This window comes from Larus michahellis, chromosome 10 (assembly GCF_964199755.1).
Source record: "Larus michahellis chromosome 10, bLarMic1.1, whole genome shotgun sequence".
Classification (NCBI taxonomy): Eukaryota; Metazoa; Chordata; class Aves; order Charadriiformes; family Laridae; genus Larus; species Larus michahellis.
In genome coordinates this window covers 23,268,450-23,296,335 of record NC_133905.1, presented here as the reverse complement: position 1 = coordinate 23,296,335, position 27,886 = coordinate 23,268,450, and the positions used below count along the sequence as shown (strand labels likewise).

At 46.1% G+C, this 27,886-nt stretch overlaps 1 protein-coding gene and 1 long non-coding RNA gene across 6 annotated transcripts in view; both read right to left on the bottom strand.

The window, feature by feature from the left end:
* LOC141749360 (uncharacterized) overlaps positions 1-21,532 on the bottom strand; it is a 58,838-nt gene extending 37,306 nt beyond the window's left edge. The window contains exon 1 of the long non-coding RNA XR_012589339.1: positions 21,394-21,532. This is a non-coding gene — a long non-coding RNA (uncharacterized LOC141749360). The remainder of the gene's footprint in view (positions 1-21,393) is intronic.
* Positions 21,533-23,886: 2,354 nt separating this feature from the next.
* The window catches only part of FBLN2 (fibulin 2), a 123,041-nt gene continuing 119,041 nt past the window's right edge, over positions 23,887-27,886 (bottom strand). For all 5 annotated transcript variants that reach the window (XM_074602740.1, XM_074602743.1, XM_074602739.1 and 2 more), the window contains exons 16-17: positions 27,016-27,139; positions 23,887-25,986 (exon numbers count right to left, since the gene is read on the bottom strand). In XM_074602740.1, the coding sequence (XP_074458841.1) occupies positions 25,629-25,986; positions 27,016-27,139 (482 nt within the window). In that variant the 3' untranslated portion in view covers positions 23,887-25,628. The remainder of the gene's footprint in view (positions 25,987-27,015; positions 27,140-27,886) is intronic.

The window sequence follows — 27,886 nt, the reverse complement described above, 5'->3', positions numbered from 1 at the left end:
CTCACGACGATCGTGTGGTCATAGGACATTACTGTAATTTGTTTCTAGGTCTGGTTTCTGTTGCCAGGATTTTTTTTTCCAAAGCATTTGAAACAACATGATGCCTTTCTCGCAGGCCACAAGGGGGATAGGTTCTTTGGAATCAATCCAAACCCGTGCACTGCGTGCCTTGCATTTGGAGGCGCAAGTCTTTCCGGGATGGCAAGGACCGTACAGGACGGAGAAAGCTAGAGCCGGCCTGGTCTCCTGCCCTCGGCACACTGTGGGGGGGGTCCTGCAGTGAGATACCCCAGGCGGGCACAGAGCCCACCTCAGGAAGAGCTACGTGGTTCACAACGGCAGCAGCACCCAACGGGGAATACACGCGCAAAGGGATATGGACCTCGAAAAACCCCAGCGGGTTAGGGATGCTGCCTGTACGCGCATTCCCCAGCGGTTTCATGTTGATAGTCGCAGAAATACCATGCAGACGTGCAAGAAGGTGCAGTATGCGTTCACTCGTGGTATTTATAATCTCTGCTGTAGTAACACTCACAGGTTTTGCACCATCTGTTTTCAAGCAGTTAAAGGACTGATAAGCACCAAAAAAAAAAAAAACAAACCACCTGTCAACAAAAAACAGTTGCGATGGAAATATTATTTAGAGCACATTTCTACAAAGGTAAGTGCAGACCTTCTGATAGAACTTGATAAACCCCCAACACACGTGCTGCTGCAGTTCTTAGGTCTGCTAAAATGCACGGAGGACTACATTTTTTTTTTTCTTTACAATTCATTATGATCATACACAGCAAAACAAAAGCAATTCTGATCTAAAGGACTGGAATTTTGAAAAGCCCCACAGTAAAGGGAGACCACCTGAACCACCCTGTGCAAAGACTGCGCCTCTCCGAAGGCAGCAGCGAAGCAGAAGTGTTCACTAGGTGGTGGTCGTGAACCACCACAGAACAGTGGAGCTACGGGCTTGGTTAATGATGGGCTCCGAAACACAGCGCAGAGGAAAAAAAATAATCTAAGTATTTAAAGTAATAACATTTAGCTGGAACGTTTAGAGCTTTATTTCAAAATTCATTGGACATAGTGGTGAGTTTGTCCTCCTCACACGCCTGTGTGGACACTACGCTCAGCCCGCTGTGATCCCCTGGGGCCCGTTGGCCAAGGAGGATCCCCAGGAGGGATCCCAGGCGTGGTCCGGAGGTGCTAGCTGGAAGATGGGGAGGCATACGCTCTGCGCATCATCTTTAAACCAGCACCTTGAAGGTCCTCTCTGAGCATCACACTGGCGCTGATAGTTGGGGGTGAGGGGAAGAAGACAGGGCCTTCCTTCACCACTGCATGGTCATCCGTCTACTGGACGTGATGATGAAAGAAATGGTGGCACGGTGTCCGCGTCTGAAGAGGGGTTACGCAGGGTGAAAGGCCTCCGTCTCCCACAACAACTGTACATAAGCTGTGCGTTAATGGTTTCCTAGAGGCCCTGGTTTGGGAGAGAATAGGCTCAGATTTTCACTGGATCCCTCAGCCTTTTGTTCAGTGTAGCAAACTACGCTTCTTTGTCAGGTAGAAAATGATTTTTCCACCATTACCTTTTTCACGCTGGAACTATACTTTTTTTTTTTTTTTAAGACTACAGTATAAACCGTTTGTTCTTCAAAGAAAAAATTTCTAGACCATACTTGACAGCAAGCCATTAAAAGAATCCTCTATTGTCTTCCTATTTCTAGAAGGAATGTGGTTTTAAAAAAATACTTCTCCCTAACTCCTTTGGGCAATCAGTCCAAGATGAAAAAAAATGAAGGCGGGGGTAGGAGCAATGCAGTGAGACTGCAGCAGGAAGTTAAATGACAAAAGCAATCTGTTTGGCTTGATTTAAATTTCAGTCCTCACATTAGAGGCTACAACGAAGCTGAAGGTGAAGAGCTGATACGCACTTTGTAAGGGCAACCCACACCCCATCCATGACACCCAGCGGGGCTGGAACAGCAGAGTCTTGTCGCAGCCGCTCCGTGCGTCCCCATACCAGCCGGCCTGCTTTAGTCACTACGGTGATAGAGGCAGGAACTACACCAAAATGGGAGATTCAGGTACTATCCTGAGTCACCTACAATGGTGTATTTCAGCCTACTCTTCCCCCCCTCCCTTTTCTTCCCTTCCCGTAGCCCATGTACTGTCTTTCAACCTTATTGACTGTGCCCCCCTCTGCAGCGAGTTTCTCTTCTGAACCATCTGCCCACTGAAGCCAGCTGAGACGACAGCGGACAGCTGGATGTCTCATAGCCCAGCAAGTATTTTCAGCAAAACAGTTTTTCACGCACTCCTAGCCCGTCCTCTGATGAAAGGAATTCTGAAGCGGAGCCCATTTAACAGCAGGAGCAGTAACGGGAGTAATAGGGTAGTGCTGTGCTAACTGTGGCGCTTAGGGACTGTGACACTGCCTGACATTGATTGATTAAGAGGCTGAAACTCTGACTGTGGCACTGGGCTGTTAAGAATAAAACGAACTTTCACTTCTCATTCGTACATATCCATCACCAGCAGACAAGTTTTAGCTTTTGTAGTAACGGCTGCGGTTTCTTTTGTGCAAGAGAGATACAAGTATGAGATGTAAATGCCGTTTCTTCTGCGCTTTCAAAAGCATTTTAATTCATCAACATTTTTTGAAAGGATCTTTAAGAACAAATAAAACCCTTCGGTAACACAGCTGGGTTTCAGCACGTTCAGCGTTTCAGCTACCAAAGGCTCTTCCCCGTTTGGCTGAAAAGCTGGTTGGAGATTTGGAAGCGAATGGCTGCCTGCTGCTCTTCCCCGGAGGAGGCAGCGGGCAGTCCCGCCTGCAGGACACATGCCAGCGCCCGCCGAAACGCCAGGGCCTCCAAAGCGAAGAATACTCTGAAGCCCTGCCTTGGGCAGGGGACATGGCATATATGGCTGCCGTAAGGGGCATCGCTGTGGGATCAGCTGGTGCGTTACAGGCTGCTCTCCTGTTTCTGTACTGCCCTATACGTACATCTCCAACTATTTTGGCTTCAGGATTGACTGCGATGGGAGCTGTGTAATTCAGAGCCCGGCTAATGGGAACGCAAGTGGGAAAGGTCTGTGTATTAGACATTAGACATTGCCAGTTTACTCCCCCCTACTTTGACTTCTGCCCTAGGGAACCCTTGTGCTTGTAATTCTTCCTGTCACAAGACTGGCCGTGGGCTGATGTGGGAAGATGCCGGAAAACTTCATGGAGATAGGAAGTCACCGCACTGAATCAATAGGAACAAACCAAACCAAGCTTCTGGAATGTAAGGATTGGCTTTAGGAATAGTGGCAATACCACAAATTTCTGAAGAGGTAGTTGCCCTCAGCAAACACTCAGGAAGACGGTATTACAGAGTCACTTATACTGCGATTTGGAAGCATCACTAAATGGAGACAGCGAGTATGAAAGCCCAGAGACCAACTCGGCTAAATGTTTAAAGCAGCAAATAATCATCCGTTGAACCATATACTGCTCAGGCTGGCTCATACGCAAGGGATTTGCTGAACCAAATCTCTCAGTACCGTTGGCATTGCCACGTAGGAACCATATTAGAGTTTCTAGCACTGATCTCTCTCATTCAGATCATAAAATAACTTGGGGGTTTGCAAATTAGTTTCACATTTTCGTCAGCTGCGTGTGACTCCAGTCTACTTTGATCTCTCTCTCTTTGTCCCTCTATCCCAACTTTGGCCTATCTTCAAAAAAAATATGAATTTACATTATTGTCAAATTAAGGTACATTCAAACATTCGCCATTTGGAGATAAGGTTTATTTGCCTTTCCAAAAATAGCAAAAAAAAAAAACCAAAACCAAAGAACAAAAAACCCCCCACACAACCCCAAACTTCAACACAAGTTTCAGGAGAATTTCATCCATCCATCCATCCAGGACGTTTCAATTGTTTGAGACATGACACTTCCAGACTCCATCACCCTCCTCACGGTCCTCCCGCAGCACCCGAATAAGGCTACTGAAGAACGTTATTTGAGACTACCAGCAACTGCAACATCACTTTCTTCGTTCCCCCGCTCCATCCTCCTCAGTTCCCCTTTCAATCTGTCTCATCCACTTACTGTATCCTGCCATAACCTATACTCCAGCCGCTTCACAGACAGACAGCCTGTCACATCATTGCACGTCAGCCCATATTACGGTGCTCAAAAATGCCGCAGCTGTACCAAAGAGTAGAGGATCTTCACTCCACGTGAAAAATGAAAGGTCCCAAAGGTTAAACGCTGTTTCATTCAAATCCTTATTAGCCTCAGATTGAGCACTATACAAACGTAGACATCAACTAACAGCATTTACACAATTAATTTATTTGCCAAGTTTTACTAACTGCTGTACTAATGAGCTACCCAAATAGGTAACAGCAGCTTCGATTATTCCCGTGACACAGACGTCGCTCTAGATCCCTAACAAGACGAGCATAACTTTTTATATTCTTGATCAAAATAGACCTCAAAAGCAAAGTTAAAAGTCACCATTTGCTGGTGTCATGCTTCCAAGTTAAAATTAGCTTGCAGCACGGCAAAAAAAAAAAAAAAAAGCTCCTAATGCCTATATGCTCGTACAGGGGGAAAAACACAAAGAGAGTGCGAGCATAGCCAAAGCTAATCCATTCCCGAAGTTGAGCAGCTATCTGCAGAATGCTTCTTTGGAGTAGTCAATCAGCGCCGACAGCTACGATGCTCTCCTCTTCAAAGAACGCCGGCCTTTCATGTAGGCTGGCTTTGTGCATAAGGGAAGTATTTTTAGCAATGCATTGAATGATTTGACATTGAGAGAACTGAGGGACATTGTCAAACTGGGAAAACTTGGATTGTTAGCGCTTGTCTTGTACTGAAGACTTTCCGGGCCTAGAGAACGGCTTTCTCCTCTCATCCCAGTCTGGAAGCACTCATAGACACGACAGTTATTTACATTTCTACATCAAGCGTTTAAAAGAAACCCCCATACTCTCATATCATTGTCCAATCTTCCCAGAGACTGCTAAAATACTCCTACGTGGACATCCCTGCTCCTATTTCAAATTCAGGATTTAGGTAGACCCAAGGTCAGAGATGCTGGGACTGGAAACTGGCCTGGTGCTTTAGTAGGTACAAAACACCCAAAGAACCAAACGTGTCTGCAAATATAACCCAGTTCCCCAGGGAATACAGAGCCAGCGCAGCAGCTGCATCTTTGTGGCACTTGCAGCCTCCGGATCCTAGGATTTCACAAGTAAAGGCAGTTTCCACAGAAAACCTCTGTTCCTTGGTCTTCCCTAAGGCAGGAAACACACCTTTGGAGCCACAGCACCCAGGCACCTCGGTCTAGTGTGGGCGAGAAACTACCTCACGCCAGCAGCCTCGTGATGTGGAGTGGAGGGGGGGGACGGGACGGTGTCCTCCCCTCGTGGTCCCCGCTGAGACCCCAGTGCCCCGAACCCAGCCGGTACCGCAAGGGTAACACCGCGTACCGCTGCCGCTACAGTCTTGAAAGGAGATGTAAGGTAGATGCAGACAACATCTCCAGTTATAAAATTGCATTTTCCCCTTCACTACCAGAGGTTTTAGCTATCGCATTAATATTCTGCCACTGCAAGTCCAGAATTTTGTACTTAGCTAATTAGGAGCCGAGTGTTATCTCTACCATATAAAACAGATCTGTGCCATTGCTTGCTATTACATGATGAAAACTTACAGTCCTTAAAAAAAAAAAACCAAACTATTCAAAGTGTAGCACTCTTAATGTCTAACTGAAAAATAAGAGAGAACTGATCAACATGCACAGCCTGTCACGAACCAGAAGTCTTAAATTATGACTGGTATTAATTGTATATAACTGAAATTATAAACTCCCCAAGATAAATCATGTCTCACTTGTAAATCTTACAAATATCTTTTCCTAACATTTATAAATAAGTTCTCATTCATAAGCATTTACAGATTAATGCAGAGCTATGGATGTAATTTCTTTGCAAATGAAGCTGTGTCAATGTCACTGTTACTTATAAATCTCTAGACTCCATATTTTTTTTAATCAAGTGTAACAGGTTATGAATCACGGCATTTTTTTATTGTTTGGTGGGTAGGCCCTAAGAATCAGAATCAGGCTCTACAACCTCATTTCCCCAGAGATTATGTAACAAAAGTGATAAACTTATAGTTAGTACAGCGATGGTTTTGACAGCTATCATTTTTTCCCCAGAAGAAAGTAATTTGAATTTAGATTAAGACACATCACCATCGCTTTCCTTATCAACTGTTGGATTAAGTTTCTCGATTGCTCTGGATGCACGCTTGCCTGAGTGAACCAAAATGTGGAAATTAAAAATGTAGGAAGAGAGGAGCTTACGCGTTCCATTGACCTTTATATTAGTTAAGCATTTGAATTTTAATATATGTATGATACACGCTTTAACTAAAGGGGAAATCATAACTCTGAGTTTCCCAGATTTATGAGCCATGTATCACCGAAGCTTCATTCGAAAACCTTTCCGCCAGCAGGCTCCTTTATGGTAGAAGCACCGTTGCCGTACGACACAGATAGTAAGAGATAGCATCCGAGTTAAAGATGAGAACTTCTGGCCATTCTTTTCTTTTATTTTTTTTTCAAATTTAAATATGAAGGCAATCAGAAGATAAGATTAGAGAGAAACAAAAATTCTGGCTGGCTGTGTGAATTAGTGGTGACAGAGGAATAGGAGTCTTCTCTTTTTTTTGCTTATACCTAATAATTTTTATAGTGCAATCTGTCCGCACTTCCCCCCAGCCGTAGGGTAATACACACGTGGTGCCCCAAACCGAAAAAACACACCCTCAGCACGACCTGCTGTGAAGAACGTGACGCTCAGAAGCCTGCCTACGTACAATTGTTTTATATAAGAGGAACACAACAAGCACATCTTTCACAAATAACCACTCCGGAGGATGTTAAAAAAAAAAAAAATCTTCCTCAGATTTGCTGTTTGTTACCTTCCCTCGCAGATCTTTTAAAGTCAGTCTTGTATTTATAGCAGCTGAAATACGTTCACCACAGCTACCACCACTCACTGCAGCGTCTACAGCGTGTTCCTTTTCTCTCCTACCTTTTGTCGTGCTGCAAAGCCGCACAACTCCACAAGATGCTAAAAATTAACTCTGGCCGAGGAGATCTCATTCCGCATTTCCGTTGACTTTAATTAGGTTACTCACATGAATACAGGAGTTCTAGAACACCAGTTTGGGGGGAAGACTTCCAACAAATTGGTTTCTTGTTCGGGTTGCTCCTGAAGGGGTTGGGTAGCCCCCAGGATCTGAAGTACCCCCATTTGAGAGCCCAGCGAGAAACTGTTATTATGCCGAGAAGCAGGATCACAACAGGAATTCATCAATGGCTGGGAAGTTTCTGGAAGTTTTCTTCGTTCTGAAAGAAACCCTTCAGGTGTGGGGTTTGCTATTGCTTGTACTTCTCTTCCTGGGTGCGGTGGTGGTACCCATCATCTTTCTGACTATTTCTGCTGATGAACGCAATGTGGTGCTGTGAATTTTACCTAGTTTTAGATCAGCTGATGCTCCTCTTTAAGAAGAGGCCTTTATTCCCTGAAGCCGAGAAACAGTTCTTGCAACAATTTATCACGGATGACGAAACCTTTAACAATACTGGCCTCATTCTGGCCTATCTATAATACTTGGATGTTGTTTCCACTCAGAACAACGTTCTCCGAGAAGCGTAGAACCGTTTGGTCGCAGCGCTGCGAACGAGAACACGGAAGCTGAGCTTCATCTCCAAGACCATGGGATCAGCACATGGAAGGGACAAAGGTCCCAAAGGCAGGACTTTAGGGATGAAGGAAACGTATGGAAGCGAGAGGCTACCAGTCACACTACAGGTCAATGAAAATAAGCAGTTTGCACCACCCATCGACTCTCAAAGCTATTCGTTGCCCCTTGTGCACCCTGTGATTTCTGCCTACTTGGTTCACAAAACAATAGGGGCTCAGCACAACCCCGAACTCGCACGTTGCTCCACCTCAGCAGTTTCCTGCCTTCCTTGGCAGCCAGGCTGCACCGATTACGTACATTTATACCGTAACTGGTGGATGGTAGCCACCAGCCATACTTTTATTTTGACTTGAAAACCAAAGACATTTGCACGGCCAGAGGGAATACGATGAAACCAAAATAGGAGCGACAGCTGTAACGTTGCCTTCTCCTGTCGTTGCGCAGTCCACGAGCGTGTTGAGAGAACGTCACGCTAAAAACAGACAACGCCTGCCTCGGCTGTTAGTGCGGCATCGGTCCGTTGGCAGAGTCTGATTTAGCACCAATTTACGCAGCGTGATAATGAAGCGAGGTCATTGTGGGTATAACTCTGCCAAGAGAGCGGGTGACATCGGGAGTGACTTGGGCCCCGGGCAAGCGGTGCTGGCGCGCTCTGAGCCTGGCTGGGCGATGGGCTGGGGCTGCAGCCAAGAAAGGGGAGAAGTGCAGGTGTGGGACGCAGTCCCTGGGGAAGTGCTGCGGCAAGAGAACTGCTAATTGGCTCAATACCAAAATACTTGCTTAGGTAGAAGGCCGCTTCTGTAATCCAGGCGGATTGAAACAGCCAAATCGCAGCTTCAACGTTGCTCTGAGGTTTGCAGTACTTTGCTGAAAGACTCCGAGATTTTAATCTTAGTGAAGGAGCGCGATAACTGCAAATCAGCTCCTCTCGGCCACATGCGGTGGTTCCCCCGTTCGGCCCACGCAGCAGAGTTCCCGCTCCTGCCCTCACGGCTCACTTGGCTTCAGAAACCGTCCTGCTCCCCATCTTCTCCCTCCGCCTCATTCACGAGAGCTCCTCCTGATGCCTGCTCTGAAGGGAGCAGGAAACATTAGTTTCTGTTCGCGTTATCATCGACACTGGTCGGACGACGGTAAGCCCCCAGGGAAGTTAAATAATTTGAGGAGCACTGGTGTCCTTAAAGCCTTGGAGAAGTTGCGTTTGTTTTCTATAACAGATCTTAGTTGTCTCCGACATCTCAAGGGCAGAGTCTGCTTTTCACCAAGGAAAGGCTTCCTTCCTTGGGCCGGTCAGTCCCCTCTCCTGCTGCCCTCCTCTGTCTGTCCTTCCTTCCTCTCCCCCAGCAGAGCAGTCCCGTCTCCCTCCCGCTTACGGCCGCCTTTTCTTTCTTTCCAGTTACCATAATCCAGTTTTGTACTGGAAGACACTGGGTAGACATAGCTGCACCCCTCACCCCTTCAAAAGCTTAAACAAAACAAGCAAAGGGATTTCTTCCCAAGTCAATTCTTGTTTCTCCGTGTCACTGCAGAAGCGCGAGCAGTGTTTTAAAAGGGTTCAACTCGGGCATAATCGTTAATTCCTTTAACTGCTAGTAGAAATGGAAGGAACTGCTGCAGCCTGGGGCCAGTCGGGAGCTCCCGGCTGAAGCTGCCCAGCCCAGCTCGGAGTTACCACAGAAAGCGCCGAAACCCAGAAAACGCAGAAGACACGTGTCAGTTCTCCGCCTGACTGGTATTAATGCTTCAAGGATGGACTTTTGAGAAGTTGATGAGGAACATCCAGCAAGCACCGATTTTTTTCCTGTGAGTTTTTGAGAGATACCTGATTCAGAGAATCCCCACGGCTGTCATTTCAATCAATTAGCTTGGGTATATATTTTTATTCCTTATTACTATTAATTCCACTCCTGTTCCATAGAAGATGGATAACATAATATTCGAGTCAATTACGATTATATAATTCTCCAGCTTCACATACAGCCTGAATGTACTTTCACAGCACTTGTACGAGACAGGACATTATTACATTTCCCTGTATGTCTGAAATAGCGAGCCCGATGGACCTGACAGGCAATCAACACTTCTCAGTCTGCATGTTTTATCGAATTTCAGGAGAGGGAAAAAAAAAAAAAAGAACAAACGGAAGAATCTCTCTTGAAAACATTCTACAAGCATGAGCTAGTTGCCTAGGTAATAGGATGCTTAGGTAAATAGGATGTCTTCTGCAAGATGGAGTTAAACCCAGGTCTCCCAAACCTTCTGAGCATCTTGTAACCTACCTAGCCTGACAGTCCTCTACATAAAGGGCAAATAAACACATTTCTGCTGCAGCAGTAACCATATGGCTAAGGGACAACATTTAAAGGAGAGAGGGGAAGGGAAAAAAGGTTGGGGGGAGGGGAAGAAAGAGGCAATTGTGTTCTTTCCTTACTTATTCCTTGAAAGAAAAAAAGCAGGATCTCCTTCACTGTCCTTTTGCCCATCTGCTCCATGAAAGCTGATACTTGTCCTCGGTAGCATATGAGTTTATTCTCAGTTTCAGCTGACGCTGCTGCACAGGTCCCACGGCGAGACCAGCGCCTGCGCTACCTTGGTTAGTCTGGACGTTGCACCTGACCGGGGACAGCAGACCTCAGGGCAACGGCGGTGCTCTGCGCCAACATCCGCAGACAGTAGTATTTACTGTCCGTATTTCTGTTTGTACTTTATAACAAATTCTTTCTGAAGATTCTGTATATTCATCACAGGAAAGACAAGTTATGCCAGAACTGGAGACAGTCAACGTTATCTCCAAGAAAACACGTACGCTTTCTGCATTCCTCCGCGCCGGTGCCTGGGGAGGCCGTTAGGATAAAGGCCCGGATTCAGGAGAAACTGGAGGGAAGTAAAGGACAATGATCATAGAGTACCAGAAAAGCCCGACCCATCTCCTGATGAGACTCATGTCTTCCATCAGGAAAGCGATGAAGGAAAAAGACTAAGCATTCTTGTTCTCCAGATATATTATGTTACTGTGCATGATGATAAAGACGTGATAATAACTCCAATTTGTTCATTTGCAACTTAACAGTAGCCAGTGCAGCCCTAACCCTGTTCTACCCACAGCTTTGGTAGGATTTAAAGACGAAAACAAAGGGGCGGGAGGAAGGCTGAACAGATTGCTCCTGCAAGGGCCCCGGTCGCGTCAGCAAGCCCACCAGCACCCTGAAGACTCCAGCAAGCCTAACCCTACTCTTAAAACTCCATTTTTGCACAATCTTATTTTTGTACCATCCCAACATACAGCTTACATGAAATGCATCTATTTAAGTTAGAGCTTGAATGTTTTTTCAATTCTTCTGCAAATAAGTCGTTATGTCGGTATCCATCCTTTACCATCCTATCTCTGCCTGTCCAAAGAAGCAACACGTTGCATTTATCACCACCGTCTGTCATCGTTTATCACGGCGCAGCCCGCTATCGTCCTTGGACAAGCTTCTCCTCAGGACTGAGGAGCTGCAGGATTTGGCCCACTTAAATTTAATAATAGAGACAAATTCTTTCTCAAGTCTTTCCAATGTTAGTAACTCAAATCGGTTTTGCCTTTTTTTTTTTAGATTTGGTTTTATTGCCTCGTATTTAAGGCTCAGATAATTAAGTGGGTTTATATTTATATTGTCTTACTTATTTACTCATGCCTGTTACTTAAAACCTAATAACAAACAATGAAATTATTACTCAAGTACTTAGGACATCCATAATCTAAATTAAGATCCAGTACAAATGCCTGCTCTTTCTGCCTTGATGGATAAATAAACATTGAACAGTAAAAACAACGAGGACAGCAAAGCAAACCCTTACTCTTCCATCCTCTGCCAAGTGTCAGGACACGGAGCACGCCTGAAAGGTGAGTAAACGCAGACATCGACATCGCGTATCGGAAAGCAAGTTAGAGAGTCAGATCCTACGAGTATGATTTTGGACATGAAGGTCTTGGGATACAAGGAAGACGAGGTTTGAGGGAAGAGAGAACAGCTCTATGGCATGTAAACATAAACTGGTAAGAAGAAATACGCATTGAGGCTCAAAACGCTTTTTCGGCTTGCATGCTCTAAAGCTTGGCTGTTTCTTCCAAGTATAGCATTCTATCTCAGAAATGGTATTATCCCTCCCTGCAGACTTTATAGTGCTTAAAATGTCAACTCTTCTTGAGGACGTCTGCTTTGCTCTTTCCATCTGTTCCCAGAGCTGAAGCTGCTGCCCATCACTGCTTCTCACCCCTCCCACAGACACGTGGGAAAAGGTACGCTTTCGTAGAGACGACTTTCCAAATAAGTTACGGCTTTTGGATGAGCATTAACCTCATTTCCATACCTAAAACTAGCGGCAGAGAGCACAGAGCACGGGCATTATGTACTTGCCATGTGAAATTCTATTTATAGGACCCAGCTCTTAGAGTAACCACAAGAAAGTTACCAGTTGTTTCAGTGCAATATGTGTACAGTAAAATCAGCCTAAAATTCTTAAGAAAAATCTTTTACTAGGAAAAAAAAAAAAAAAAGAGAGCTAAGAGGTAAGTGCTGGTGGGTGTCGCAGAATTAGTTTCAGTTTTTCCCCAAAAGAAATAAGAAAAGCTAATGCAAAAAGGAAATACCTAAACTCGTGTTTTAGATCCTTATGTTGCATTTATTTTTATTGGAAATAAAGAATAATAATTTATAAAAAAAATTTAAAGAATCAGTCTTTTGTGTTCGTGCAATGGGGCTTAAAGGATGGAGAGGAAAGCAAGGTAGTCCTGGGCAAGTAGTTGCCCACTCACACCGGGTCCATAGCAGCACAGGGAATTAAAGCTTGGACTCTTCCCACGAGGGCCCCGTCGCACAGCTGGTCTCTGTCCTTTGGACGCACCATCCCCATGAAGGGCCGAAGCCAAAACAGCGCTCTCGGCTCAAGTCCCACCGTGTTTTCACAGAAGGGAAGAGAGGCCTTTGGGCCAACGAGGCATCTTTTACACTAAACCCATTTTGCATCGCTCTGCCAGGGCAAGGAGGCCTCACAGTGAATATAGGTACAACTTATATCCACTGAAATTCATTTATACACTGCTAAGGCAGTGCATGGTGGCCTCAGCATCAATGAAAGTGAGACCCAAGAACTCAATTGCCATGTTGTGGGCTGGCCGCCAGCTCAGCAGCACACAGGCAGCGCCACCATCCAAACGTAAGGGGCCAAGGTCGCAGGCAGACACAGCGACGCCGCATTCCCATGAAAGATGACAGTGTTTCTGCCAGACACAGATGGAAAAGACACAGCCTCCTGGCCACGGCTTCTACCCGGGGCAGCCCAATCCCACTGCGCACCCCCATCACAAATGCCAGCCACGCTCACGTACTCCGGAGCGCCAGCAAGAAATCCACCCACTCTTCTGGCTCCTTTCTTCAACGTTATGTCAGTCTGTTATAAACCAGCGAAGCCAGCTAGCTCCCCCGTCAGAGCCCTGCGCTCGTATAGTCAAAAATACTCCCCCCTTCTGTTCCTTCCAGCTTTCAGCAAGGGGGAGTTTTGCTTTGCTCCATTTTTTAATCCAGCCACATGCCATACTGCGATGACTTCATGGAAGTCTATAGACAAAACTTGTCAAGAACCCAGAACTGAACTGCATCCACTGAACCATGGTAAACCTCAGCACTTTCATGGTTTGATGGATGTCATTCCTGGCAGCGATGTCCTAGAAGGGTGCTTTCCAGCTCTTCACAGTGGAAAGCCTCCAAAAGCATTATCTGTCCCACCACGCAGTCTCCGATGTGTTCGCCACTGCGCAAGGAGCTGGTGCTCGCTGCCTGGTGAACAGCCCGTCCCTTCTTGTCCGCGGCTTCGGTGATGCGCGTTTCTCCTCCCTAGGGCTGAGAAAACGTGGGCACGGCAGAATGAATGGAAGTGCCAGGCGGTGTGCTACTTCCCTGACTGGTACCAATTAAAAGTAGGTTATGAACCACCCAGTTGATTGTTTTAGGGTTCTTAACATTTTATGCTGTTAAGGCTGGTTTTAAAAATTTATTATGCCTGTTAGCTGATCGTTAGCTGGCGGCACGGCTGGGATAACCGCAACTAGCTCAGTCGTTGCTTTTACCAATTGCACTTAAAAGAAAGTCTTAATTTTGTGGAACTGTCCATGGGTGACACCCCATATTTGTTTTCATTTTTATCTGGTTCTTCCATTTCATGATGGTCCTCTCAAACTGATAACGTTCAGACCAACCACCCCAGAGAGTAATTTTTCCAAGGAAAGCCAGGATCGAGAGTGCACAGAGATCCAACTTATTCCCAGGTGTTTCTGCTTTTCCTCTTTTTTAAGTAGAAAGACCACATTGATTTCATCCCCGTCACAAGTTCGTTGACTTTGGCAGTGTTGTATCAGACCTGAGTTTGGCCCTCTGCTTTCCCAGGCTTCCCACACAGGAATATTCTTGTTCATTCCTGCAAATGCGGATCGCAGACACGTACGCAGGGATGGCTGTCGGCCTCTGAACCCCTGCTGCCATTTGCAGGGGAAGGTGGAACTGTTGGTCAGGCCACAGAAAAACCGTATCGCAACACCCCAAAGAACACAGGAGCCCACCGCGAGTGTGGGACGGGGCAGGTAGAGAGAGGTACAGCAATCCCAACTGAAACTGAGTCAGGCCATCAAATCTAACTTCCTCCATATTTAAAAAAAAACAAAAAAACAAACCACGTTGTGCCATCCTGAATCATTAAAACTACTCTAATGCATTCTTTTCTTGCAATACGTATTATGTTAATACTTTTAGACACTTTCCCCCTCTTGTTCTAAGTAGTTGATTGTTTCTGAGATGGTCCTTCAATATATGAATGAAGGACAGTAGTGATTTCGCCAGGAAGCTCATAAAAATCCTCTTTTATTCTATTCCACAACACCATTCCATGAAATAGAGCAAATCAGGGCACCTCCCACATTTCTGGGAGTCTTTACGTGTATCTTGAGATGATTAAATGCCACTGAAGTAAACAGGGAGGCTTCTACCAAAAAAGCCAAGCTTCATTTGAAAGAAGTAGTTACTTTTCATCTTCAGCATCGAATTAAAACGTGAGGGTTATCAAAGATGCCAGCGTCGCTGTGAAAATGGTGTTCGTCAACTGACAAGGAAAGGGTCTACACACCTTCAGTCAGAGGCTGCACCGAGGCACTAACCGTCCCGGCCCAAACTTCCTCCGGGAACTTCAGCCCTCCGAGCGCTCGTGGGGAGCTGCTGGACCTTGGCCACTCAGCGCGGGATGTTCTTGGCAGCGGCAATAAGGGCACTTGAACCAAATAAGGAGAAATCTAGAAACTGGTTTGTCTCGGCACTCTTACAGCCAAGCAAATCTGCCAAAACTGACGGGGCCGGACACGGGGGCGGGGGAAACCACCACACAAAAACCCCCAAGGAAGCAACAGAGTGAACTTCGGACTGTCTGTCTAGCCAGGACCAGCAATAGCTCATTATAGAGCAACGATGATGAAATGCAGTGACAGTAAGCGTAACACAACTGATGAAAGACCTGGAGATGTTTATGCTAATACAGGAATTCAGTTTCACATTCCATACAAGCTTTGCAAACAAGAACAGTGCCAGAAAACACAGAAGAATGATCTTCAGTTTTACTTATTTTTAAAAAAAAAAACCAAAAACCCCAAACACCAAACGCCCTGCTCCCCAGTTTTTCGTTACAGCCTGTGTAGTTTGCAGGACAGGTGAAAAAAGGCTTTCCTAGTTGGAAAAAAATGCTTCGGCTTGCTTGTGAGACAAACCTGTGTTAGAGCTACGCGCTCCTGCAGCTCCCAGCGTGGCCAAGACCTCCCTTCGAATTTGGGGAAAGGCAGTGGTCCCACGGGAGCCACTGGCAGACGGTGCAGCCGCACGCCCTCGTCGGGCCCCGGGAGGGACGACCCCGGCACTGCCGTGGTCACTGCCACACACCGATTCACCGGCAAGACACCCGCGTGCACAGAAGGAATAATTCGGCACTTCGAAAACAAAACTAAACCCCCAAAGAAAGCTCTAGTCCTGCTTCTACGCCAAACACCCATTATTTAGTCTGACTGCCCCCATTCTATTTCCTCCACTTTGATCAACTAAAGACCAAGAAAAGCAATTACCAGCACAAGAAAAATATATTCCTGCTATCTTTGAACTGCTGTGGCGAGTGCAGACGCATTGCTTTCTGTGAGAACAGAGGAAGTATTTCTTCAGTGGCTAACATGAGAAATGAGGGGAAAAAAGGTAGGAGGAGGTGGGGGAGAAGCTATTATTTTATTAACTAATTAGATCAGTGTTAAAAGAAAATGAGCCTGCCTGCAAATCTCTACGTTATTGATTCTGAAGAAGCAGCTGTAGTATACAACGGGGATCATGGAACGCCTTGATTTGCATTTGAAAATGGCTAGCCCTGCCTGGCCAGGGAATATAGCGATCTCCAAAATAATCTAATTATTGGAATGAGGTGGGGGCGGGGGGGAAGGTAGGAAACCACCGCCAACCAGCAGGTTTGGGAAAATCGCGACTGCAGGGAACAACTGGTCTTGGACTCTGTTTTTCAAAGTCTTCCAGTGCCAGCACATGAAAGAACGAAGAAATCCTCCTGCCATTGCTTTAGTTGTTGTGACCAGCGTATGAACCCACTATTACTGTACTGCTGCCTTCCATGAGCGACCCCCGCTTCGCTTCTGCTGTTCTAGACAGTCAGCTATGCCACCACTGGGGAAAAAAAACAAAAAAAAAAGAAAAAACAAACCAAAAAAAAACCCCAAAATAAACCCCAGGAGTTCTGCAGTCACGACAGAGCCAACACGGACTCAGTGGCTTGAACACCGACTGTGGGTCGGGCAGACGGTGCCCCGGCAATGCCCGCTGCTCTGCCCCACCAGTTCCTTGGTGCTGGCCCATAGTGAAGACGATGCGCAAGGACAGACATCAAAATCTCCAATACCCTCTCTCAAAAGAAAAAAAACAAAAGTACATGAAGAACATGCGGGAACAAATATTTAACATTAAACTCCACATTTGATTTCTCCTACAAAAGCACTCTGAGAAAGAAGGAACCATAATGCCTTAAAAAAAAAAAAACCCAAAAACAACACAACCCAAAAATAATCAGTGGAATTTGGGAAAATATAAATCATCTTTTATTAGTGATTTCCCAGGGCGCTCATTCAACAACACACTCTGCGAAGCCCCAGAAGCGCACAGAACAGCTGCCTTCCAAACCTGCAACACTGCACAGTTTAAAGCCATGGTGTAATTTAGAATAATATTATTCTTCAGATTCTGGACTGGCAGCTGAAGGGTACTGCCAGCGGATTAGTGAGCTGCTAACACTGGGGCAGTCTCTAAGGCATCAATGAAAAAGGGTCGATGGATTTTTGGATGCTTCTTTTTCTGACCTGTGCCCTTTTAAAAGGGAGAGAAGCGACGATACAAAAGCCTCGTGGCAATGGGGCAGAAGCAAGACAACCTGCAGGAGGCAACTACAGAAGAGGAGATGCTACAAGTGGAATTCACAAAAGGAAGAGATGAAGATTGTTGCCCGTCAAAAGTATCGAAGTTACCAAATACACTGCAAAGTCCAGGGATTTCTACAGACAGGGGAGTTGGGAAGTGGGGTCAACAGGGGCTTTTGCAGTCCCGAGCAGGAAGGGGGAAAAAAAAAACAAACCAAAACACATGGAAAAAGCAACTCTGCACCACATGCCAAAGGACTTGGACTCCACCCAAGCGACGTGCAGATTACCTGCACAGCGTCCTGGGGCAGAGATGTGAACACCCTCCTCCTCCGGAGACTCACCAATCCAAACCACTAAACACAGAGACAGACTCCACCAAAACCCGACCGCTGCCGGCCCAAGGCCCCACGCACCAGCCCCACGCAGGGTGCAAGGCTGACGGAAGGATGGGGGAGTCCCGGCGCGCAGCCTGGCAGCTCTAATGCTCTCTGTTGGCTTTTGAGCGTCCTCCCGAACCGCAAGCCTGGCCTTCAGCCTCTTCCAATCACTTGATTTACAAGCGGAAAGATATGTTTTTTGAACATAGGTTATCTATATGGAGTAATCACATTCTTATCGTTATATGTGTCAGCCTTCCAGATGCGATTCAAACAACGTTACACGCATCTGTGTCACATGTGTCTTTGTTCCTCTCCCCAGAGGAAAATTAAGTTATGATTAAAGCTGTGAATTCACTTCACCTAGCCCGTTCACTTCAGTGGAGCTCTGCACCAACAGCTGTTGGGAAACTGCAGAAAACACTTTAAGAAAATTAAGCCTTTTTCTTAAAGAATCATTCTTTTCAAGGTTATCGAGGCTGGGGGTTTTGTCGGTTAGTCGTTTCGGGTGGTGGTTTTATTTTTTTAGTGCTATCTGAGTTAGCAGAAGATGCCTCGTGGTACAGGGCAGAGCCCACAAGGGCTGTATGTTTGTGACACCCGAGAAGCGCCCTGGGGCCAGCGTCACCCCCGCCAGCCACCCGTGCCACCTCCGGTGCCTGGTATGGGAGGGCCTCGGGTGACAGGGAACAAACAGTCAGTAGGATTTCTTCCAGCCTCTAACGCAGTAACAATAGACATCCGACCACAAAGCACCCCGCTGCTAGTGCTCTTGCGGGGTGAAGTACAGGGTTGAGTTTATAACTCTCATACCCATGCAAGGACGCGTAGAGGCTGTAGCCACGTGCGTCGCCATTGCTTTGCACCCAGTTATCCGGCTGGACAGAGCCCAGAACAGGCTCCAGCTCTTCCAAATCCCAGTCGAGCACTCAAACCTTCCTAGTGAATGGGATTACTTGCATCAGTAACATACTTTTGTATAAATGGAGAGCGCAGACTCTCGCCTACACGAACCGTAGCTTGGAACAACACTGTCTAATGTATGTGAAAATACAGGAGGGCGTCTGCTCGACAGAAGTCTGTGAGCACCTGCACCTCCTGTTACAGCCTCCCCTGGTCTGCCAACGCAATAATCCCTAAACGTCGTGACTGAACTCCACGCTTGTGCCCTCCCGACTCCAGCCACCATCAAGCACGAGTCATTACAGCACTAGCCTTCGCTCTCATCAACACCACAGCATCTGCACCTCCATTTACGTTAGCTTAAGCATTACAATATACCAGTATATTATTGCACACTTACCCTAAATCCAAGTTAGACAAAATAGTTCAGTTACCATGACATGTCGCTGGTGATTACGCTAATGGCCAGGCACAGTCCTTCCCCTACTCCTAGTAGCAGTTCTAGATTATACTGTACCGTTACTCCAGAATTAAACTTTTACATTAGTCAGCCTCAAACTTTGTCTGAAACATTCCTGGTCAATGCGAAAGCTATTTCTCTCCAAGGTGCAACTGAAAAGATAACAGGATTAACTGTAACAGACCTTTGCAAACGGTGAGATTAATCTTTTATAAAACTACTGTGAAGAATGTCCATAAGAGAAGAAAAAGATCATTTTACATTTCTATGGCTGCAGCACTGGTGAGGTACGAGCTGGACCATCATAGCTACAGGATGCTCTCAAGAGTTCCAGTACCAGGAAGGTATATTCTCATCTACCCTGAGAGGAGTTCGGGAGCTGGGCTTTACCATCCCCACAGCAGGAGGTCAGCGGGCACCTCCTCCCCCGTGCAGGTCGTGTGAGCTGCATCTGCTTGATGTTCCAGCCACAGCCGGAGGTGGGAAGGGGCCTGCTCAGCCTCCCAGGCAGGCACGCCACGCTCCTCTCACCGCTACGGCCTCTAGCTCTCGGTCACAGCATTTGCTTCCTTACCACCAAAAATGCAAACTTTTCATCGTGCTGCGTTACCATCAAAAGAGCACTTTGTGTTTATCAGCCCTGTGTTGCTAGTTTACGTAGTTTATTCAGACTCCCCAAAACACAATGCTCCGCTCCAGATGTGCCTCACGGAGGATTATCGGTGTTTTTCCCATATTGAAAGCATGCCACCTACATTTTGCTCGTCGTCAACGCTGGGGAGGATCTATCCTCTTCCACGGTGCATCTGGCTGCACCCAGTAATTCTGTAATCCCAGTGAGCCAAAAGCCCTCTCTGGAGTGGAGCCCGTGTTGCCATCGGGCACCCTCATCGGCACAGAGAAAGGCATCTCCACCCTCCCGTTCTCTCAAGGCATTTAGGGCTCCCCCCCCCCCCCCCAAGGACAGCATTCACCACTTGTTCTATTGGCAACAACTTGTTAAATTCGGACTCCTTCGGATGGCCCTTTCCATAGTCAGTGTTTCTCTTTAGAAACCTGGTGTTTCTCTGTGAGATTTGATTTAACGCTTTCGTTACAGACTGTTACCACAGAACTACTTTCCGTCTGCCTTCTCATACGTTACGTGTTGACTAACGTAGCCCTGCGTCACTTGTGAGTACAAGGTGTCTCACCTGTGACCGCTTCTTTCCCTGGGGTTCCTCTCATTCTGCCGGATCAGACCGTCCTTCTCGCCGCAGCAGCTCCCCCAAGCCCTGCATCACCAGCTCAGCTCTGCCAACCCACCATTACACCATCCCAAGCTCCAAGCAATTAAAACATCCTGCTGTGAATGTATGCAGTTAGCACGATTCTTGGCTACCGCGCAGAAGACTCGCTAACGTACAAAGGGTCTCCTCCTACCCTTCCCCTCCCAGCACGTAGGGCACCACAATGGCAGCCTCTTCCTCTCCAAACCCAGCTATAAAAAGAAAATCCACAGCAGATGTTATGATTTTTAACCCTGCCATACCAGGAGCCTCAGCTCGTGGGAAGTCAATGTCACCGTCACGCCCTGAAAAAGCCCCCTGGGCCGAGCCAGCCCCTGCACCGGGGTGCAGCTGGCAGAATCCGCTCTTCCCACACCGCTGGCGACGATGGGAACTGCCCACTGGGCAACCTCAGGACAAGGGGTGACACCAAGTTGGCCTGCTGCTGCCAGCCAGCTCCTCCAGCAGCACGTGCCAGGGGACGTCAGGCAGGAGCCCTTCAAGGGTGAAGGTTATCTAAAGGGCTCCAAAGCTCTGGAACAGGCCTACGCATTGACAGCTATTTATAGAGAAGGGGCAAGACAAAGGATTGTGTTTCGGAAGACAAAAGGCTCAAGTTTGTGACTTCAGTTTCACAGCACTGAAACTGGATATAATTAAATCCTGGTTTTCAATAGCCACTTCAAAATGAATGTCTCTGTGATGCAGAGAACACTGAAAGTGGGAAGATACTTTTTATTTAACCTCAAAATCTATTTTTGCTCAAGAATCCTAATTCTCCCCGGCTGGAACTTTCTCTTCCTCCTGGCATGGGTGGGAGCAATGGAAAGATGGAAAGAAAAAAAAAGAAAGAAAAATGAATGGGGAGGAACAGTTGGGGCCTCTCACATGAGCTATAGAGAATAAGGAGGAAGACAAAGAATCTGGAACAGATTCCCTGTATCCTGCAAACCAGGTGAAAGCACCTCCTCGCCCTGCAAAGGTCTGAGGGAAAGCACAAAATTTACCCACCCACAAAGGACACCAACTTCAGTCACACATTAAAGACTTTACCCCAGGACCACACAAACCCCCAGAGTCAGCCCCACAACTGCCTACCGCAGTAGCAGAGAACCGCAAAATCTTACTTCATTTCTGTTGTTTGATTTCCTTGTTCTTCTCCTTTGCTTTCCATCCCACGCACGCAATTTCCAGCACTCGCTTCTGGCCGGACTGTGAAGAGCAGCATTTTTCCAAGCCCAACAGCCCCCGAGGCCGGGGAAGCGAGCAAAGGTGCAAACACAAGCCATGAACCAGCGGGTGCAGGGGAGAAATGGCTCCTCACCAGGGGCCCAGCTCCGCCCAAAAGCTGAGTGGTGCCAGGTGCGGAGCATCCACCCGAAGGTGCAAAGCCCCCCCCCCCAGCTGGGAGCGGCCTCCTCCAGCAGCCCCCTCAAAGGGGAGGGGGGCGAGGAGGAGGCTCAGCGTTTCCCCTGCTCGCTGAACTACCAACACCTGCGCTGATACCGGCACTTTGAATGGGGCTTTTGCAGAAGAGACTGTCCTACGCGCTGATGTTAAAGCCACTGTTGTGGTACGCCCTTACTATCGCTTTAACCTCAAAGGATGATCCAACGCATAAAATCTCTAAGTTTGAAATCTTCTGGCCTTAATCGCTACACTAAAGAATAACTGATATAAAGGAGAAAAAAAATAAACGTGAATGAAGGTCAGTTTGTGGGATCTTGGAGTTAATAGAAGAATTCTGGCCCATTACAGTTAACAGCTTGCTCTTCTGTGAGGGGTGAGCCATGCTCTGCTCCTCCAGTGTGAGGAGCAAGACCCAGGCTGCCTTTTCTCTACGTCAGGCTCCCCGAGGAATGCTAGCCCAGACCAGTCAGCACCTACAGCAATCCACATTTATGTATTTTTTACGTACAAAGAGACTGTAAAATCCTTCATCCCTGGCGCAGAAAGGAAACAATTCAACGTATTCCATAAAAACCTCTTTCTCGCCTATCTACTGCTACTTCAAATACGTTACGTAAATTCCAGTCAGAAGAACACTTGATGATTTATTCTGTAATGGACCCATTCAAATTTCCAGCAAACATGCAGGTTTTAACTTCTTCCTCCTTCCAATGATACATTCCATGTTCCTCAGTCTCTGGGATGACTGGATCTCCCAAGAAACACAACAGCCAAGTACAGGGAGGTCAGATTTCATAGAAGCAGGAGTACGTAACCTGCAAAGCTGAGCAGAACACGCATTGTTCAGACGGGTCACATAAAGGCTATTTCCAGTTTTTGGAAAATACTAATAATCTGAATTTTTACACATAGATAATCGCGTGCTCCAAGTACGCTATAATTATTCGTTAAGTTTGCAGCTGTTGTCGTCCTCATGAATTTATCAGCTTGCATAGTTCTTGGGTAGTTGCTCTTAATTCACCTCAAACAGGCAAGGGGTGGGGAGGGCCACAAAGAAGCCAAGAGAGAGAAAAAAAAAAAAAGCTACTTAACTAGAAAGTGTTAGAAATAGAGGAAAAAAAAAAAGGGAAAGAAAAATATGGCTGTACAAGAGAGAAATCAAGAAAGCCATCGCTGTTTGAAGAAAGCATAAGAGGCCGTAAAGGTACAGGCCAGGCCTGAATTCTTCTCACTGAGACCTCTTTTGTGAGAGTGGCTACCGACACACGCTCTGCCTGGGCTACCAGCCAAATCAGGCAGAAGGAGCATTACTGAAGATGGGAACGGGGCCTTGCAGGAGCTAGAGCAGTTGAAGGAGACAAAAATTCCAGTCCAAAGCCATCGCCACCCAGTGGAAGAACACGCTCGGCTGTCAGTGAGTCTCTGGTGGATGTTGGCTGTTCAAGTTCCGTCGTGAGCACCACGAGCAAAGGATGCAGTGCTAACTGTCCCTGCACTGCGGCTCCTCCTACAACTGACGGGGCGTACGCTTCGGGTTGGTAAGAGGTAAATGATTCCTCTGGTTATTTTTGGAACAGAAGAATGTGAAATTATCTACGATAAGCCTTTCCTTTGCTTTGACCAGTCGCACCAAGCAACAATTTCTAACCTTTTTGAATGCCTACTGGACACGGTGCTGACGAGGACACGTTTTTTTGTAACGTAGCATTTTAGTTATAATAGTATGCAAAGCCTTTCCTAAAACTTTCCTCATCAATTACCTGTCTAGAAAAATGAGAAGTCGGTGTTAGAAACTGCCAGATCCTTAATATGATTGACTACGTCTGGTTTTAGTCAGCAAAAGGTCTCCAAGTAACAAATGGCTTGTCCGTTTGTTCTCTGACAAGAAAGACTGTGGAGGCTTGAATATCATTTACGCTCAATCAAATACTAATGCTGATGGAAAACTCTGCGTTTCAGTGACTCTTGATGTGCCCCACTGGGGCATGGAGAAATGTATCGCCACTTAACATGTATGGTGCATAATGAATCTGAACGGCTCTCCTCCTCACCGCCGCGGCTCCCTCTTCATCTTGCCAGGCCTGTAGCTGTAAGATATGCATTAACTGAAATGACAAATTGCATAAACATGTGTTTCTCAGTTGGCAGTTCCCTGCTAAATGCTTATGAAACTGTTAACTACGGAAAACAAAAGATGGATGGAAGAAGATCACTTTTACAAAATGATTTTTATAGAAAAAACAAAGAAAAGCTCGATGTATGCAAACTCACAGATATCCCATATTTCACAGCTGGGGAATAGCAATATTTTTTCCCCGGTAATGGGTCTTTATGATGTCAGATACAGAAAGATTTGCACTTTATTATCAATAGGAGAGTCCAAATTAAAGAAGTGACTTGAAGTGGCAAAAATTGGCCTTGGGATATAGTGAATACAGTACATCTTCCCTCTCACCACAGAGGTGGTGTTTACAAGATTTTAAGATGCAGTTCAAACAAATATTTTACCATATCGTAAAATTGTTGATTATGGCATAAAAAGCCGTAAGATTTGATTTCTCCTTTTGTGTGTGTGTGTGTACGCACTGGTCAAAAGAAGACTGACGGTAGAAAAGAACAGATTATTAAACTGCAGTGCAGTAACCATCAATATATTGTAGCTATGTTTTTCCTTTAAAACATTTTGCAGAATAATTATAGCTGGAACAAAGGAAGCTCAGAAAATTTCAACACTGGAGCTTTTTTGCTTTTTGGGGAAGGAAAAAAAAAAAAAGAAATCAGCCATAAAGAAGTTCTGATATTCATTTCTAAATTCTAACAAATACTTTGATTATACTACGCTTTGCTACATCTGGCCTTCAGCTTTGGACCTCATCCAGTTTCCTGTAGAACGAGAGGAAATCCAGCTCAAAACTTAGGTTAGGTTATTTTCTAAATGGCATAACACAAACCACCAATTTAACTAGCATTTTCCTCTGCGTCATTCAGTAACACAACCGAAGCAATTTTTCCTGAAGAAGAGAAGCAACTCCCCTTTTTGTTTATTTAAAATTGCAAGTGCTTCCTCAGTGGCACACCCAAGCTTTAAAATAAGGAGCAGCAATCGATTTCACTATTTCCGTGTTTCTCCTTGACGTTGCTTTAAGAATTACAATGCATCTAATCTGCATTTATAGTTGCCTAGATAGAAGGAGTCTGTATAGACAGGAATCCCCGCAGCTCTAAAGACAACTACTAACAACGGCAACGGGAGCTTTTACTCTAAAGCACGACGTTCTCTTAAGGCCTTGGTCTTGCAAATACTTAGCATATGAGTAGTTCTACTAAAGCAAGACTCAATCATAAGCTTTTTCACTGGTGGAGTTTTCTTTTATTTATATATATTTTTAGGCAACATATTATGAAAGTTGGAAAGAGGAAAATAAACCGGTAGGTAATATGAGGTGAGCTAATCGTCGGTGTACACGTACGGCCTTCGACGCGGCATCTCAACACAGAAACCTCAGTGAAGTCAGCGGCTGAGCCAAGCCTATAGCCAACCCTATACACAAAAAAGTTTGTGTAACAAAGAGAAATTGCTCAAGGTCTCTCTTAGTGGCAAAAACCAATACTCCCAAGTGAACGTCTTTCCTCTCTAGTGCAATACCCTGCAGATGTGACTAAACCTAAAAATAATTGCTAAGAAAAGGTTCCAGCATTTAACACAATGTATGTACTGCATTTCTAACCCTTCCTTCGCTCATTGTCAAATGATGATGTAAAGAATTACATAAGAAAACAACAAAAAAAAGATAAAAATTAACTTAATTTACACGACCAATAAAAAAGTTTAAAGCAATGACAGAAAAATAATATAAAGGCTAGATACATGAAATGCCAGTTCAACAGTATTAAGCTTTGGTAGAACAGTTAAAGAGCATAGCACCAATAAAATCCAATGTCAATACATGCTTCAGTACGCATGAGCTGTGATGAAAATGTAAATTTTGGCAAGAAAAGTAGTGTATGTTCCCTGACGCCACAGTTTCATTTCAACGTCTAACAAAAAGTCTTTAGGCTCTTTCACTTGTCGCTGAAGATAGACAATGCCCGTGTACGAGTTCAGCCTTCGAGTGCTGAAGTAGTTTTCTTCGTTTCCCTTGTTGATAGTAAGGATTATGTTGTCCCCAGCATAGGCAGGCGATGGTCCAATACGGAAAATATGAGCTGGGACCACAATATTGGTTTGGAAGTTCAGCTGGTAATAGGTAATGCGCACCGGGGTATTTTGGCAGTCCAGATAATTAAAACAACTGATTCGTTCACACCTCCTAAGAGATGAGAAATGAAGCACATTCAGCGTCCATGTAATAGCAGGTAAAAATACGTGTATTTCAGAATATTGCCACGGTAAAAGACAAACAGGAGTCCCAAACTTCTGTTGGGTAATTACCAGCTGCTTGTTCTGCTTTTACAGTGCCCATAAAGCATTTGTAAACGATATAATTGTCAGAGAACAACACTAAGAAAAAGATCCTGGACACGGAGAGCTGTGTAGGGAAGCTCCACGATGAAGAAAGAGCCCGAGTCATGCTGCAAGCAGCACGGAGCTCGGAAGAAGGGTCTGTGTTTCACCACCGACAGCACAAGCCTGGGCCAGTGCTCCAAGAAAATAAAAGCAATCACACTTGAAAAGGAAGCTACGGCACGGGAATGGGAAACAAGCTCCTCAACTTGTAATGCTGCTCAATTCTATAAGGCAGGAAAAGTATGTTTTAAGTTGTAAGCAACGAAATACGGCTTCCCAGAGCACTGCCAGCCATGGAGGCAGGAAATGGGGAGGGAGATTTCGGGGCTTCTGAACCTCAGCTGCTGAAACGCTGTGGGGATGTGCCATTCCCAGAACCCCATGGCCTGGCAAGCTCGTTATCCTACTGCCCCTCGGCATTTCGACAATCTCTGAGGAACTGCAATCTGAACATTGAACAGGGGCCCCAAAACCACTCTAAGTGGTGCACCGAGCAGCCTGGCAGCCACTGCAATGACAGAAGCAGCACAGAAGATCTTATTTTTTTAAAAACTTAATTATAAGCAGAGCCCTTTTAGAGCTGCAGCAAGCAGAGCTGCAGGCTCTGATGACTGCGGAGTTGGAGGGCAAATGGGGGCTCTAGGGCTTGGAAAAAGGAAGAGGCAAAAAGGAACAGAAACGCTATGAAAGCTGGGGAAAGTCCATGTGCTCCAGGTACTGAAGCATCTCCTTAGAGCTCTGAGCACTTACACCCACCCACAAATTAACGCACTGTGTAATATCCACAGCCACCGGACAGGGCTGCTGGCTTTGCTGCGATGGCCATACTTACATGTCAGACACTTTTCTGTAGTTGGAAGGACACTCGAAGGACAGGCAGCGGAAACTGCCCTGGATGTTATAGCAAGTCTCCGCAGCTGAACAGTTATGGGTTCCTATTGCACATTCGTCGATATCTAACGAGAAGAAACACAAAGGAAAAGACATGCTGAGTTCCAAAATAAGACATAATCACAGTTTATGGGCTGTAATGTTGTAGAATCAGAGAATGGTTTAGGTTGGAAGGGATCTTAAAGATCTCCTAGTTCCAACCCCTCTGCCCTGGGCGGGGACACCTCCCGCCAGACCAGGCTGCTCAAATCCTACGCTCATGAGACTCTGTGGGCACGAGAAGCAAGAGGAGCCTGTGGGTTTGGCTCTGCGACCTGAGGGCTCTTGTTTTCACCACTCAGTCGCTGTGTGTTACCTCTCCGGTACCTGCGCCTGCTGTCTGCAGAGCAGGACTGCGAGAACGCCGGAGGAAACACCCGGGGCGTGAAAGGCACATTCAGGTGAGGGGTGTCAGGTTCATCTCTACGCACTGAAACTTTTTAACATTTGGTGTGACAGGGTAAATCACGTTAATTTCAATTCTGCTAAAATTCCTATGTCTTCTGGGGAAAAAAAAAATCCTTCCTTGACATTATCAGTCAGTAAGAGAAGACAGTACCACTCGGCAGGCTGTGCAATGAAGAAGGGAGCCCGCTCTTCCCTACGAGCAGCTTATGATCCTTTTCATGCTGTTTGATAGTCCTTCCCCTGCTCGGCAGAGAGTGTGGCTGGCCTTCTACTGCAGAGGAAGTTTGTTTCTTTACCCGCACTCTGCAAACATTGGCACGCGCCTGTGAACCCAGCAGCTCCCATTGCAGACACAACTGACGCAC